A 14345-nucleotide genomic window follows, 5' to 3' on the forward strand; every position below is an offset into this window, starting at 1 on the left:
CCACCTAGAAATAACATTTTTGGCATATGGCCTTCGTTTTTCCTAACCATACATATGCATGAAATGTATCCCTTTAACAAAACTGGGGTCATCCTGCTCTTTTCACTTAAAGGTATGACACAGATTGTGGCAGAGGAGAGAGCTAAATGAGCTGTTTCATCCTTTTTGGCCGAATATTAGCATTAGCCACTTAGGAGATTTGTAGACACAGCCCAATTGTGTTTATAGTATGTTTCTGAAATGCAACCGCTTGTCTGCTGAACACTGGAGGCAGATGCAGACAGCAATGCAGTAAGGCGGCCACATGGCAAGGCAGTTCATGGAGCCGGGAACTCAGGCTGTTTGAAAGCTGAGAACCACCAGCCATCCAAACAAATTTCCACCCTCTACAAATATGTGTTCAGAGGGGATTAATGGAGTATTCAGACTCAGAATGACTGGCACCACAGTAGCTCCTAGCCAGAGCTGGTTTCTCTTGTTCACTCAGCTAAAGTACAACTGGTGACAAGGGTAGACTGAGGGCGAGTTCTTTCCCTCAACCCAGATTTTCTGGTCAGGAGTTTAAAGTGGCTCAGGAATTTAAAATGGCTCTGATGCCATTCTCTGCTTCATTTCGTTCAGTTCTGAAAGAAACCACGCTAACTCAGGGTCCAGATCTTTTTCTGCTTAAAAAGCTTAAGTGGGGGGCTTCCCTGGTGGCGCAGTGGTTGAGAGTTCACCTGCCGATGCAGGGGACATGGGTTTGTGCCCCGGTCTGGGAAGATCCCACATGCCACGGAGCGGCTGGGCCCGTGAGCCACGGCCGCTGAGCCTGCGCGTCTGGAGCCTGTGCTCCGCAACGCGAGAGGCCACAACAGTGAGAGGCCTGCGTACCGCAAAAAAAAAAAAAAAAAGCTTAAGTGTATATTCCTCACATTAATTCAAGCTTAAGTGTATATTCCTCACATTAATTCAAGCTTAAGTGTATATTCCTCACATTAATTCAAAGTCCATTGTCTTTTGGAGAGAAAGAGCAAAACCATTTATTTTAGAACCTACCTGAACTCACTTGGCAAACATGTTCTAGGTGGTGTGCAGAAAGACACATTTAACCAGCTCTACATTCAGTCAACGATTCATGTTAATGATGATAATAGCAAAAAGTGAAATTGTATAATCAGGCCAAATTTAGATTAGGCCTCACCTCTCCTCTTTCTTTAGGAAATCAGGAGCCTCCCCACCTTACAGTAGTGCTCCCTGGACAGTGAATGACAAAAGGGGTGAGTCCTGCATAATCCACAGCTGTTGTAATCCGCCTGCAGGAAATGATAAAAATAAATGCTTTCTTACAGGACTCGTACATTTATTTTATGTCGCTTAATTTCTAACAAATATACTAAGTTAGAGGAAAATCTTATTTAGAATTATAGGGCATGGAGTCATTAATTCTTCATTTCCCTGAGATGGTACCTACTCTTCCTCTCCTTGTGCCCTCCTTGTACTCAGCATGCAGTTCTACTGTTGCACTTACCTAATGCCTTCTTGAAGAGGACATGCCACACCTCTGAAGCCATAAGCCAAGCATAGTAGCTTGCATAAGTACAGGCCCAAATATCTGTTGAATACTGTATATGGAAACATGATGAAAACTTGTCACCACTGACTTTAAATGTAAAGAAAACTTTATCATCAATTTGGACAAAGGAGAATTAGAATTCAAGTCCAGTTTATATGGCAGTTCCTCAGTGTTCTTCACAGAATAAGTAGACTTTAGAAGTACATTCGAGTTTACTTCTTAGAACAAGCAAAATGACATTTTAAGTACAGTGGACCTGTGGACAACGCAGGGGCTGGGGCGCTGACCCTCTATGCAGTTGAAAATCCGCGTATAATTTACAGTCTGCCCTCTGTATACAATTCCTCTCTCATCCAGTGTCCCACGTCCACGGATTCAACCAACCATGGATCATGTAGTGCTGTAGTATTTACTACCGAAAGAAATCTGCATATAAATGGACCCATTAAGTTCAAACCTGTTTAGTTCAAGGGTCAACTGTGTATTATGTATCCTAAATAAGTCACAGAAGCTAGTATAAAAACAAATTAAGATAAAAAACAATCATGTTCGGAAAAGGAAAAACACACATACAGATGTCAAAGATACCAGCACAATGCTAAGGGTAAATAAGAAATAAGGTTATAGAATTGGTATTAGAAGACAGAGATTAATGCAGATACTTAAATACATAAAATCAGTCCATAACTGGGGGGGGTATGACCCTTAAGATTCTGCAAAGGATAAACTTGATTATTAAAGAGCAGAGTCGATCTTACGATAAAAAGTTTATAATCAGTAGACTTATGTGATACAGGAAGGTCATTTTTAGGGAGAGAGATTTATACGGGTTTCCACATTAGCACTTTTCATGAATATGGATTATAGTTAGGAAAACCTGTATTTCTGATTTGGTATTTAGTAGTGATATAGAGCTGGTTACACACCCCCTAGCGTCATCAGCACACACCTTGCCTATGAAAATTCATCAGCCCCAATTTTCAAAGTGCCCACTCTTAATTTTCCATTGAGAGTAAGTCAAATACTGTGACAAAAGTTTTTTTGCAAATTCACATGTGCCATATACACTGCACTGCAAAAGAAGGAAACAAAATGTTTTTAATTAAATAGTTCAGAGGAAGAGAAACAGGTGAATAGAGGTCCACAGACCAAAGGATCTCTCTGGAGGAAAAAAAAAAGACAAAAATACATCATTCACCCATTTACCCATGAGGTCAAAGGGATCAGGAGCCACCGAAACACTAGTTCACACACTTCGTCTAGGAGCAGAAGGAACAGAAGTTGTATATATTTGCATTGTAAACAGTGTGCATTATACAAACTTAAAATCTATAATTAAAACCTACTCAATCTAATAAAAATCATTCACAAAGCATTATATAGGCAAATATGTTTAAAAAAATATTTTAATAAGCATATTCAGAATGGCAGACAGGGAATAGGGGAAGGGAATTTCCTAATAGTGCAAAATTACTATGCATAAATTTTAAAACATCTAATTCATAATTTTAAATGCCTATTTGAATATTACTTCGAATACATTTGAAAGCTCAACAGATTTGTGTTGAACTGAGTTACAAATTTTGAACTCTTTTGAAAGCACATCATAAAACAGAAAACCATTCCAAATGAAGATAGATAGTGCTTTGCTGGGGGTAGGTATGGGGTGAGGGAGACTAAGTAACTATTAACGAAGCCTTCTTTTCCCAATGCAATTTGTCAAGAGTTCAAGAGTTATGAAATGTACTAAATCTTAAGCAAATTAAATTCATGGTATTACTAAAACTTTTTAAAGTAGTGCAATGACATCAAGTTATAGTGGCTGCATTATGAAGAACAAAGTACTGTGTGAAATACCTGTATAAACATAAAATACAATTAAATATTTCTCTATGAAAAGCTGAGCATTATGTATTATAATAGTGGAATGTCTTTCATTAGGCATACTTTAAAAAGATCAAGAAAAGTAAAATTTCCTAACATGTATACAACATGTGCCGTATTTGCAAACATGCCTGAGAATTTATTTAAAATGTTCCTGTAATGTTAGTCTGCAAGAACTTCACAAACCTGCAAACAAAATGCATCTTTCAAAAAAAAGGTGAAAATGGCAACTCTAGTATTGCAACAACTTAAAGTTCATCATCACTATTTCTATAGACCACCTTTGACAAAGAGCTAGGACACTTTGGATTCGTATAATAAAATCTGATTTAGAAAATGGATAGTGACCATCTGCAAAAGCTGCCATTCTGGATAAATTAATGTTCTAGGTAAAACAAAAACAAGAAGTAGTTCACGCTTCTCAACACTTCCACCCAAAACTTTGATTTACTTGGATGTGTATGTAACAACAATGAATCTACATCATATGAAGTCAAGTGTTGTAAAGTGGCTTTTAACACTGTTTGGGGAGAAAAAGTTGTTCACATTGGTGGAGGGAAGCAGTCTGAACATAGGTTAATAGTAATACTTCATGGGGGATAAGGCCTAAACCATAATTTCTCAGTGCAAACCTCTACTCAATTGCATTGGACAGTTGAGCCATTAAAAACAAGACCACAGAAGATTTATTTTAAAAAGGCATTGGCTCTTTGATGGCTGAAAATGAATCAGTAGAAGCATTTGGGGTATGCCCGTGTGATAAAACAAGAATAGTTAATAATCTTTTATAAAAGTTTGGATATAGGTTGGTCTATCAGCTGTATAAAACTACATTTTTTAAACAAGAATTTTGCACTAAAAATAAAATGGCACTATTGCAAGGCTATGCAAATGGATGATCCTATTTGTAATCACACAGAGCAGTGGTTACTGAATATCTTATTTTCATTTTGGAAATACACTATCAAATCTGAAAAGCTGGATTGTTAACTGGAAGTCTAAAAACTTCTAACTTTATCACTTTTTCCTCATAAAATCAATACTGTTGCCTGCCAACTCCTTGTGTGTGCCAACATCTAAGTATCACTTGACCTTTTCCCCTGTTTATTTAATGCAAAAATGGGAAATTTTGTAATGCATATAAAAATAACTGAACAGGATTCTGGTCAGCATGATACATTTAAGCACTTAAGCCAACATTAAACTTTTGTCTTGATTCAAAAATAATTTTGAAAATTATAGCGAATGCAAAACAAACTATGTGATCTAAGTATCATGCTTAATTTGAGTTCTCAAACTATTTGTCCTTAAGTAGAAACTTGAAAAAAACAAATGTTCACAATCCTTTATGAATGCTTTTACCACCTGGATATAAGAAACATGACTTAGTTACTACACAAACACTTAAAAATTCATTAGAAAAACCTTAGCAAAATAAAATGAAAGCTGACAGACTCAGAATATCAATTCCTCTCATAAAAGTTTACCAACTGTACAAGTTAAGAAAATTATACAAGCTTTTGTATTAAGAAAGGACAGCTCAGTCAAGACATATGTACTGTAAAAATCTTCCAAAGGCTACAAAGAATCTGGAAAAATACAGAATGTATTTCTTAAGCCCAGATAAGAATATGGAAAGACATCATTGATGTCAACAATTTTACATATACAAACCTGACTTGGTTTATTTTTAAACTTCTATATATAAAAAAATCATGCTAGCATAACTTTCAGGATTCATAAGGGTTTCCTTAATAATGATAACTCAATTTGTATGGAGAAGAAAAATGTCATAAAAGACATTTCAAGAAACTCAGAGAAATTGGTGTTAATCAGAAATTTGAACTTGTTTTTTTCTTCTCTGCCATCAAACTAAGCAAAAAGTACCTTGTAGTGAAATTTTAGGATTAATACATCAAATGAGAAGGTACAGATATATCTTTCAAATTTACTAAACTATCTGTTATATATCCTTAAAAGGGCCTTCACAATTTTAAAGTAAAAAGTCTGCAAAAGGCAGAATTATGAAATCTTATTTACTAAAGTTAGGACAATTCAAATTTTAACCAACTGCTTCAAGGAAGTCAGCTTTTTAAGGTCACCCATCAACCCTGAAAACTTTAGTCACACCAGAATTTACTCCAAAGAAAGTAAAATAAGTCTAAAATTTAGTCGTCTGTGTTTTCAAGTTCTTCAAATTTTCCATGTGAGACTGCATCTTGGAAAAATTCAGAAGAACCCGGACTTTCTTTTCCATTGCTGTTCACCCTTCGCCTTTTGGCAGGTCTCTCACTTTTTTCATCAAAATCACTTTCATTTCTTGCAGTCGTATGGGCAATTTTTGGGTCAGTGGTAAGGTTATCTGTTTCATAACCATTAGTATCCATATCTGTGTGAAGTGGTTTCTTACTTCCACCTGTTGGTCCATTAACGTGTAACCCTTCAACTTTCACTTCTTCTTTGTTTAATGTTTCACCTGGTCCGTTAGATGACACCCCTAAGTTGGAAGAAACATGAATGAAACTGCTAATATTAAAAAGCTAAATTTGTAAACTATTATAACACAGCTATAAACAGCTGTAAAATAACTTTTTATCGAGCAAGTGAGGTATCAAATCTGTGTATACATATGGTTTGAATTCTGGCTTTATTTACTTTAGTAGCTGTGTGACCTTAGGCATGTTATTTACACTCTCTTGTACCTCAGTTTCATCACATATACAATGAAGATAACAACAAATTTATAGGATTGCTGTGAAGATTAAATAAGTTAATAAATGTAAAGGATTAAGAACAGAATTTGGCATATATTAATAGCATGCTGGTATTATACGTGGCAACAAATAAGCAATGGATCCAGCAGTCTAAATAAGCTGAGTTAAAGCAAAGATATGCATAAATTATTCAGATTTAGCAAAAAGGCCAAAACTTTCTAAAACCATGAAAAAATTATATTCTTTCTTTAGAAGTTTGAGTTTTCTACTGCCGTATATAAAAAGCAGGATGACATGACGTTTTCATTCTTAATGTAAATCTACAGGTATTATGCTTTAAGGGTAAAGACCATATGCTATATTTATCTAAACGGATTTAAATAATCTGTCGTAATGTTAAATTAATTCTTGCACTGTCCAATGTACACTTGAAAATGCTAAAAGTAAACACAAATTCCTTCATAACAGATTGAGAAAAGAAAGAGTATAATTACTCTAATGAAGTGACAAAAGGTCATGTTAGAGTTGACTGCAAAATGGAAATTTTGCAAATACTTAATGTAAAATATAGAATGTGCCACTGGAGATAATTTAAATTTAATTTTCTGAAAAATATTCACTATAAAGAACGAGAGCCTCAAATACACATTTTGGTCAAATAAAATATACTATTTCCCCAGCTCAAAGGTGCACTCAAGTCATGTATGCTTATGGGATTATGCGCCATATGACAGTGGAGGAGTGATTTTGTCATAGTAAGCACAAGAAGCTTGGTGACACTCTCATTAGGTCAAAAAGCACTAGTAGATTTCAAGACATGAATTAAAGCCCCTTACAAAAAAAGACAGTTGGGTTGCAAAGTTCCTTCCTTTCCTTGAAAAACCTGGAAATCTTAATTGTACCTGATGTGAATGGCTTCTGGGCTGAGTAATTTATAAGTAACTTATGAACACTCTTCCTTGGCTAACTGCATGTTATCATCAAATGGTTAAAAAACAAAGAAGGAAAAGAAAGGGAAACAATTTATTTGGTGTTATCAGCAAATAAGAAAAGACAGAAATACAGTAGTCCCTGGCATCTGTAGGGGATTGGTTCCAGGACCCCCTCAGATACCAAAACCCATAGATGCTCGTCCCTTATATAAATAAAACAGCATGAAAAATTCATATGACCCATGCACTTTCAATCATCTCTAGATTTCTTATAATACCTAATAAAGTGTAAATGCTATGTAAATAGCTGTCAGCACAGAGCAAATTCAAGTTTTGCTTTGTGGAATTTTCTGGAATTTTTTCTTTCTTCAAATATTTTTGCTATGCAGTTGGTTGAGTCTGCAGATGCGGAGCCCATCGATACAGAGGGCTGACTGTACTACCAACCGTCTGCCTCCCTGAGTTTCCACCCCTAGTCCCAAAGTCAGTCTCAGCTTCTTATTCAACTTCAGGATGGATGTGACTGGCATTAGAAATCATGTCAATGAACCTTCTTGAATCAGGAAACGGCTGGGCCCTAATATTTGTTTGGCTTGTTCTTAGAGGGGAAGTAGTGAGGGAATAGAGAGGGGTCATTAAATGAAGAAAGTATATTCACCACAGTAATATTAAATGCCAGTGTGAGAGCAAAGATCAGAACAAAGTTCAAATTCTTCACAGTATTCCTCTTCTAGTTTCTGTCAGGGGGAGGTTAGCTCTCCACTGGCCCTCCCCTAAAGCTGTTACATCAGAATGCAGGTGGGCAGAGCTTGTCTCTAATTCACCAGTTTCCTCCTAAAAAGGACTGGAGGATTTATTACTTTCTGCTTAGCAATGGTCTTACTTAAGACTATTTTAATTAAAGTAGAAATCAAGATAATTCTCTGACTAGGTCTTACTGGTCAGCTCAGTGATCCTTGGTCCACTGTATATTTTAAACAAGAACACTATCTGAATCTCAAACATATTAGTATGCTTTTTGCTTCTCTTTTTCATGGACATAGAATGTTTCTGTACAATATTAATGCACAGGCTGACACCTGCTTTATCTTTACTCGTCCTTCAAGGTTATTATGTTATCAAGGAGGAAAATATTTTAAAGAGTGCCCTTGTTATCTGCTTCTTTTCATTTATATGCTTAAATCAGTTTCCTAATAAAGTGTTATAAGCTCTGAAAGTATTTCATAAATATCTGTGTATTTCTGATGTGAAATGGCTGGAGTTTCGGTCTAAGACTTATATCTAGACATTCCAACCTGATAAGAAAACAGATGCTATTTTCTTAATTTCTTAAAAGAAATGGTCACTGTTGATAGTATACTTTATTATATGTACTTTTTAGTGATATCAATGGGAATTCTTTCCAACTGACTTGTACATATTCTGCGTGTTAGTATATATGTATGCTGATACTATGTTTCATCTGGTATTTACAATTATGACTTCAGTTCTGCTTTGGAAGTTTAAGAGACACCAAAACTGAATTTTCCAAGCTACTGAAAGAAAAGTGCCCGTCACTATGAAGAAATCTAAGTGTTCTTTGGTTGCTTACCATTTTGATTACTATTGCTTATAGTGCCATCTTCTTTCTCAGACTGGCTGTTACTACTGTTTGAGGCAGTTGGGGGAGGGGATGGTGCTCGACTAGAAGCAGCACTTTCACTTTCATCTAGAAGACGATCCATGTAATCCCTTAAAATTGAGTAAAATAATAAGACAATTATTTTCTTATATTAAAAACAGCTGAAAATTAAAGTTGACTGAAGTTAAATTTAGAAGGCTTTATTAGCAAATATATCCTAATTTTCACTTACATTTATTCCAGTGCCTCATCTATGACACCAATATCTGAACATTTAAATGGAAAAGCTCCTTTTGGTTACATGTTTGTAGGAAAAATATGTAAGTCCTCTACACTAGCAAATTTTAGAGACCTATAGGAAGTTTTAAAACTTTAAAAACTGTAGGCAAGTGATCAGAGGGGCCCAACTAAAATCAGAAAATCTGTAAATGAAGAGACAGGGATGATGTCAATCAGGAGGAGTACAGAAGAATTTCTGAACAGACACAGGTTGGAACTGTAAAGCTCATAAAGACTATTGGATGGCTACAGCAATACCTGAAAGACAAATTAGGACCTAATAATGAATACCTTCCTGTTACCTTCTATATTACCTTTCTGCTAGAGCTAAGCTATAATAAGCTCACTAAGTTCCTGGGCTTATCTGCCAGCTGTATCTGCCCATATATTGTTAGAGGTGAACTTACTTCCTTCCCTAAGTCATTCCTAACTGTATGGCATGGGAAGACATTTGTGGTAAGTGACATTGGGTTGAGGTTAGAAGATCTGAACAAAATACTTTTCTCTCTCAGGTCTAGTGTCTTTACCTATAAAATGCATGTAACCATACATGACCTATCTACCACACAGGGCTGTTGTATAAGATATGTGTAGCGAAGTGTTTTATGAACTATGAAGTGCTATTAAGTCACTAGAATAAAGGTCAGCAAACTATGGCCTGTGGGCTGGCCACCTATTTTTGTGGACAGTATTTTACTGGAACACAGCCACATCCATTCACTTACACAGTGTCTATGGCTGCTTTTCACAACAATAGCAGAGCTAAGTAGTTGCAGGAGAACTTAACGCCTGCAAAAGCCTAAAACATTTACTCTCTAGCTCTTTACAGAAAAAGTCTGCCATCACCTGTGCTGGAATAGTTCCCTGAAAGCAGGGAGTTTAGTCTGCTTTATCACTGCACCACCAGTGCCTAAGTTGTGCACGGTGCAGAGAAGTGCAATAAAAACCAAAATACCTTATTTATTTTTAAATTCCCTCAGAATATGTATAACAAATAGAAAGGCAAATCTTATCTTTTAGAATTTTGTGAGCGGCGTAAGTAAGAATGTGGACAAGAAGGAAACCATGGAAGGGCTTTTGGGACTTTACTGAAAGTCTGTGGTAACAGTCTAGAACAGACTAGTAACTATAGTTTTAATCTCAAACTACGTGATCACGTCATTTATATACAGGGACATACATTATAAATGTGTAGTTTATAATATAGGGATGTAGAATCTGACCTCAAGAAGCTTCCAACAGGTTAAGAGTACAAACTAACACATATCAAAGAAACATATATGACCACGAACTAATCAATTTAACATTCTAGGCCTTATTTTCCTCATCTATAAATGGAGAGAATGGTCTTTTAAGATCTCTTTGGCTTTATGTCATTCACCATTACAGAACAATCACACAGAAACAGAATGAGCATGATGAATGCAATGCCAAAGGGACTTCAGAAGCCAAAGCTAACAGAAACAGATGATGCATGAGGAATTGTTGGAAATAAATTTGGCATAGTGGGAATGGGTAATGGAGGATGTTAAAAGCCACGCAAAGGAAGCTAGAACTGACTAGATATCAAAATTATTTTAAATTTCTGAATATAACAATGATATTGTGAAAGACTTATTACTATTATTTCTTAAAGGTTAATGGCATCCAGAATGCTTAAGAAAGGAAGAGTCAGGTAGACCGTACAGGAGGCTGGAGTAGCATTCAAATAGTTCGAGTTATGCTGAGTTAATTTTTACTTTGAAAAAAATTATTTGCAAGGCTGTTACAGCAAAATCTTCAATTTGTATATGGCTACCAATTCTTCCAGGTAGGTAGTGAACAGACAGAATCCACAGTAGGATCTTTCAAAGGCCATTTATAGGCAGAAAAGTGGCAATGTGCTTCATTCTGGTGAACAAATGGAAGGTAACAATGTAACAGAAAAATGAGCAAATAACTTTCAGGATAATCTGCTCTTAACTATTGATTCTGACTAAGGAGGAAAATTTTAAAATTCAGTCCAATTTTTGTCTAAAGGCATTAACTTAATGTTTTGTGCGGTCACTTAAAGTGCAACTATTAATAGAAAGAGAAGGTCCTGGAAGCAAACTAGAAAAATATCTTCATGCCTACAGAAAACCACAATTTCTCCCCATCTGGAATGTACAGTCTGGTCATGGCTTCTTATAGGAGATTTAACACAGTTAAAAGGGAGAAGCAGGAGTAAAAGAATTATAGTTTTCAGTTAAAAAAACAAAAAACTTTATAAAAGACCCCGGAGGGGATATAACTGAAGCCTACAAAAACACAGTATTCTTGTCTAGGGGGAAAAGCATTTCTTCACTTCCTATCATAACACCAGGGAACATGCTGTTAACTCTTAAAGCCTGAGAAAAGAGAAGATATGGGATTACTTTTAACTGAGACCACTCCACCTACAGAATACTTAAACCTTAAGGAGAATCAAGGTTACAAATATAAATATCTTCAAAAAGTTTTCAGAAGCTACGGAGAGATTATTAGAAAAACTAAAATGTTTGGCAGCACATCCCTACCTAACCTGTTGAGCTTGACATCACAGAGGACCAACTAAGCCAGCCCACAACACTTCCCTTGGTGATGCTTTCTGAAAGAGAAAACTGGATGAACCATGGGTCTGACCCAGCATGGCAATTCTTATGTTCTTACTGCTGATGACGACAGATTGCCTGTAGTTCATGTGTGAACATTATTTCTGAAATGGGTGAAAAAAATGAAAGATGTTACTATTGCTTTTCCCTATAGAATAGCTTGAAAACTGACTATTTTAAGATATACTCTGAAGACTAGATAGCTGTATCTAGTTCTACATCACTGTGCCTCAACACTACCAATAAATACAAATTTAACTCTAAATTGATAACAGTAAGCAATTATATAAAATTTGGAATACTGTTATATATAAAATTCTACTCATTATGAGATTTGAACAAGGGAGAATGAGGCACAGAGTCCAATGTCTCATGACTTCCAGGAGCAATCATACCCATTTATTCCCTTTTAGGTAATTCTGCTTTGGATTTTACAGTGTTTGATCCTCCAAGGAAGTGACCAGCAGAGACACCTGAAAATGAACATGACCAAGAAATAGTGCAGCCTAGGAGTTTGAAAAGCACAAGCAAATATGCATATAAGCACATCTTCCAAAGGCAGTTATTTGGCCAGGCTTAAGAACTTTAGTGGTGCATGGTGACCAAATGAAGTCACAACTTTGCATTATTTTTATTCCATAAACATTAGGGAATACTCAAGGTATTGGCAAAGTTAATTTGTATATGGTAAAGTCAATTCCACCACAACAAATTCATCAGCATTTTAGAGCAACTCACGTGAAATGAAGGGTTCAATATGTACTATATACTTAAGTAACAAATTGCTAGTGGGAGTGGGAACAGTGTTTCATTCCACAGCTAGACTGAATGAAGCTAAGAGAATTTGGTGCATGGGGAATGGATTAGACATATAGGCATTTTGCTTAAAAAGAGGATATAATAAACTATACTCCCTCTATCACTGGGAGTTAGCTAAAGGTACATTACTTATTAAATATTATTTGTTAAAGGAAAAGGTTTCAGAATATTTAGGGAAGTCATCATGCACATGTGCACCTCTCTATAAAAAAATTTGTAATAAAAGAAAATGCAATTTTACCTGACTTATTATATCCCTACGTCTTTTCCCTTTGATATCATCTATATCCAAATCTGATTTTGGTTCCCAGACTCAAAAACAGATTGGGAAAGGAAAAATATTAATTTCCCTTCCTCTTTAAAGGGCCTCTATTAGGCATATGGCCCTATAAGTTTTAGAAAAGATAGTCTCTCCTATTCTTACTGCTCTCTCTCAGTGTTATTAGATCAAAACTGTATGCGCTGATACTGAATGGAATAAAATTTAACAAAAACATGCCTTCACAGCTGTTCTGATCCATTTCCTCTCAGGAATACTACTGAAAACATACACTCTTAACATTCGCTTTGATAAATCTGCTGTCTCAAATAAGATGAACTGTAGTTTACAATGTATTTATAATACACTGAAAAGTCTAAATGCCCTATGAAGATGTCAATAAATGGATAAATTGAAACTAATGTAAACTTTTATCCTATCAAGAGAAAGAAGATTCTAAAAATTACAATTTTCTCAAGAAAAATTTAGAACAGCTTAGCAAAAATATGACTCAAAAGAAAAAATACTCACGTGACACCAGGATGAAGATTATATTTCTTTTTTCCAAATCGCGTTTGCTGAGCAAAGAAATCGTAACGTTCAGATTTTTTCCACATATAATAGAACGCTACACATTCACCAACTGACCTTGTTCGAACCTATAAGAAACAAATACTTGTTTTTAACAAGTATCTCCTCCTTAAAGGAGTTATCTCATGAAAAATACCTGAAGTTTGAAAACAAATTTAGCTGGTCTTTAAGTAATACATAATACCACTTATAAAAGACAACACTGTAGCAGCCGTGTTAAAAATTACTCTTTCTGAACTCCCATTAAGAAAAATAATACATTGGCAACAGGTCTTCAGATATTTAGCATTATGCTTTTTTTTTAACCTTTTTTTTTAACATCTTTATTGGAATAATAGTTGCTTTACAATGCTGTGTTTCTCCTGTATAACAAAGTGAATCGGCTATATGTATACATATATCCCCGTATCCCCTCCCTCTTGTGTCTCCCTCCCACCCTCCCTATCCCATCCCTCTAGGCGGTCACAAAGCACCAAGCTGATCTCCCAGTGCTATGCAGCTGCTTCCCACGAGCTATCTATTTTACATTTGGTAGTGTATATATGTCAATAGCATTATGCTTTTAAAGAGACTATCATATGTTCATTTACTATAAAATAAATACCCCTTTATTGAAAATGTCTGGAAATGGCATTTGAATTAAAATATTGTTATAAACAATTTGCAAATACTTTTACTCACAGAACGCCTAGGGAGACTGCCTTTAAATTCCCATTTAAAGGATTCTCTTACTAATCCCAACACTGATCCAGTCTCAGTTACTTACTTTCTAGAAAGGCTGAAAGTATTCCCCAGTGAGTTAAAAGCTATTATAGTAATGCTAATACTTTGTTTACTAAATTACTCCAGTGGCTTACTGTGCTATACCTATTTGGGCAACTGAATGGCTCCCTTTACTAATGTTAAACATATGAGATTGGCAACTGATGTTGACAAAATTCCCTGTTCTGCTACTTTGCTTAGAGCGCTGGTAGGGTTGATGCATATAAAATACTAGGAGTTAAAAAGGTATCTGAATGAGTGCTTGGGATACAAGACAATATGCTTTAACTCATAAATTTCTGATTCTGAAGAAGGTA

The 14345-nt window shown here is 35.6% G+C and overlaps 1 protein-coding gene across 9 annotated transcripts in view; it reads right to left on the bottom strand.

Moving 5' to 3' along the window:
• Window positions 1-2635: 2635 nt before the first annotated feature.
• Window positions 2636-14345, bottom strand: part of MIER1 (MIER1 transcriptional regulator) — a 56475-nt gene continuing 44765 nt past the window's right edge. For 8 of the 9 annotated variants that reach the window (XM_029228004.1, XM_029228012.1, XM_029228005.1 and 5 more), the window contains 3 exons: window positions 13207-13334; window positions 8677-8816; window positions 2636-5936 (listed from right to left, as the gene is read on the bottom strand). In XM_029228004.1, coding sequence (XP_029083837.1) covers window positions 5608-5936; window positions 8677-8816; window positions 13207-13334 — 597 coding nt within the window. In that variant the 3' untranslated portion in view covers window positions 2636-5607. Of the gene's footprint in view, window positions 5937-8676; window positions 8817-11522; window positions 11702-13206; window positions 13335-14345 lie in introns of all 9 variants that reach the window. The other variant, XR_003794381.1, reaches the window with a different exon arrangement.

This window comes from Monodon monoceros, unplaced genomic scaffold, assembly GCF_005190385.1.
Source record: "Monodon monoceros isolate NGI ecotype Baffin Bay Population unplaced genomic scaffold, NGI_Narwhal_1 Super_Scaffold_18, whole genome shotgun sequence".
In the NCBI taxonomy this organism is placed as follows: domain Eukaryota; kingdom Metazoa; phylum Chordata; class Mammalia; order Artiodactyla; family Monodontidae; genus Monodon; species Monodon monoceros.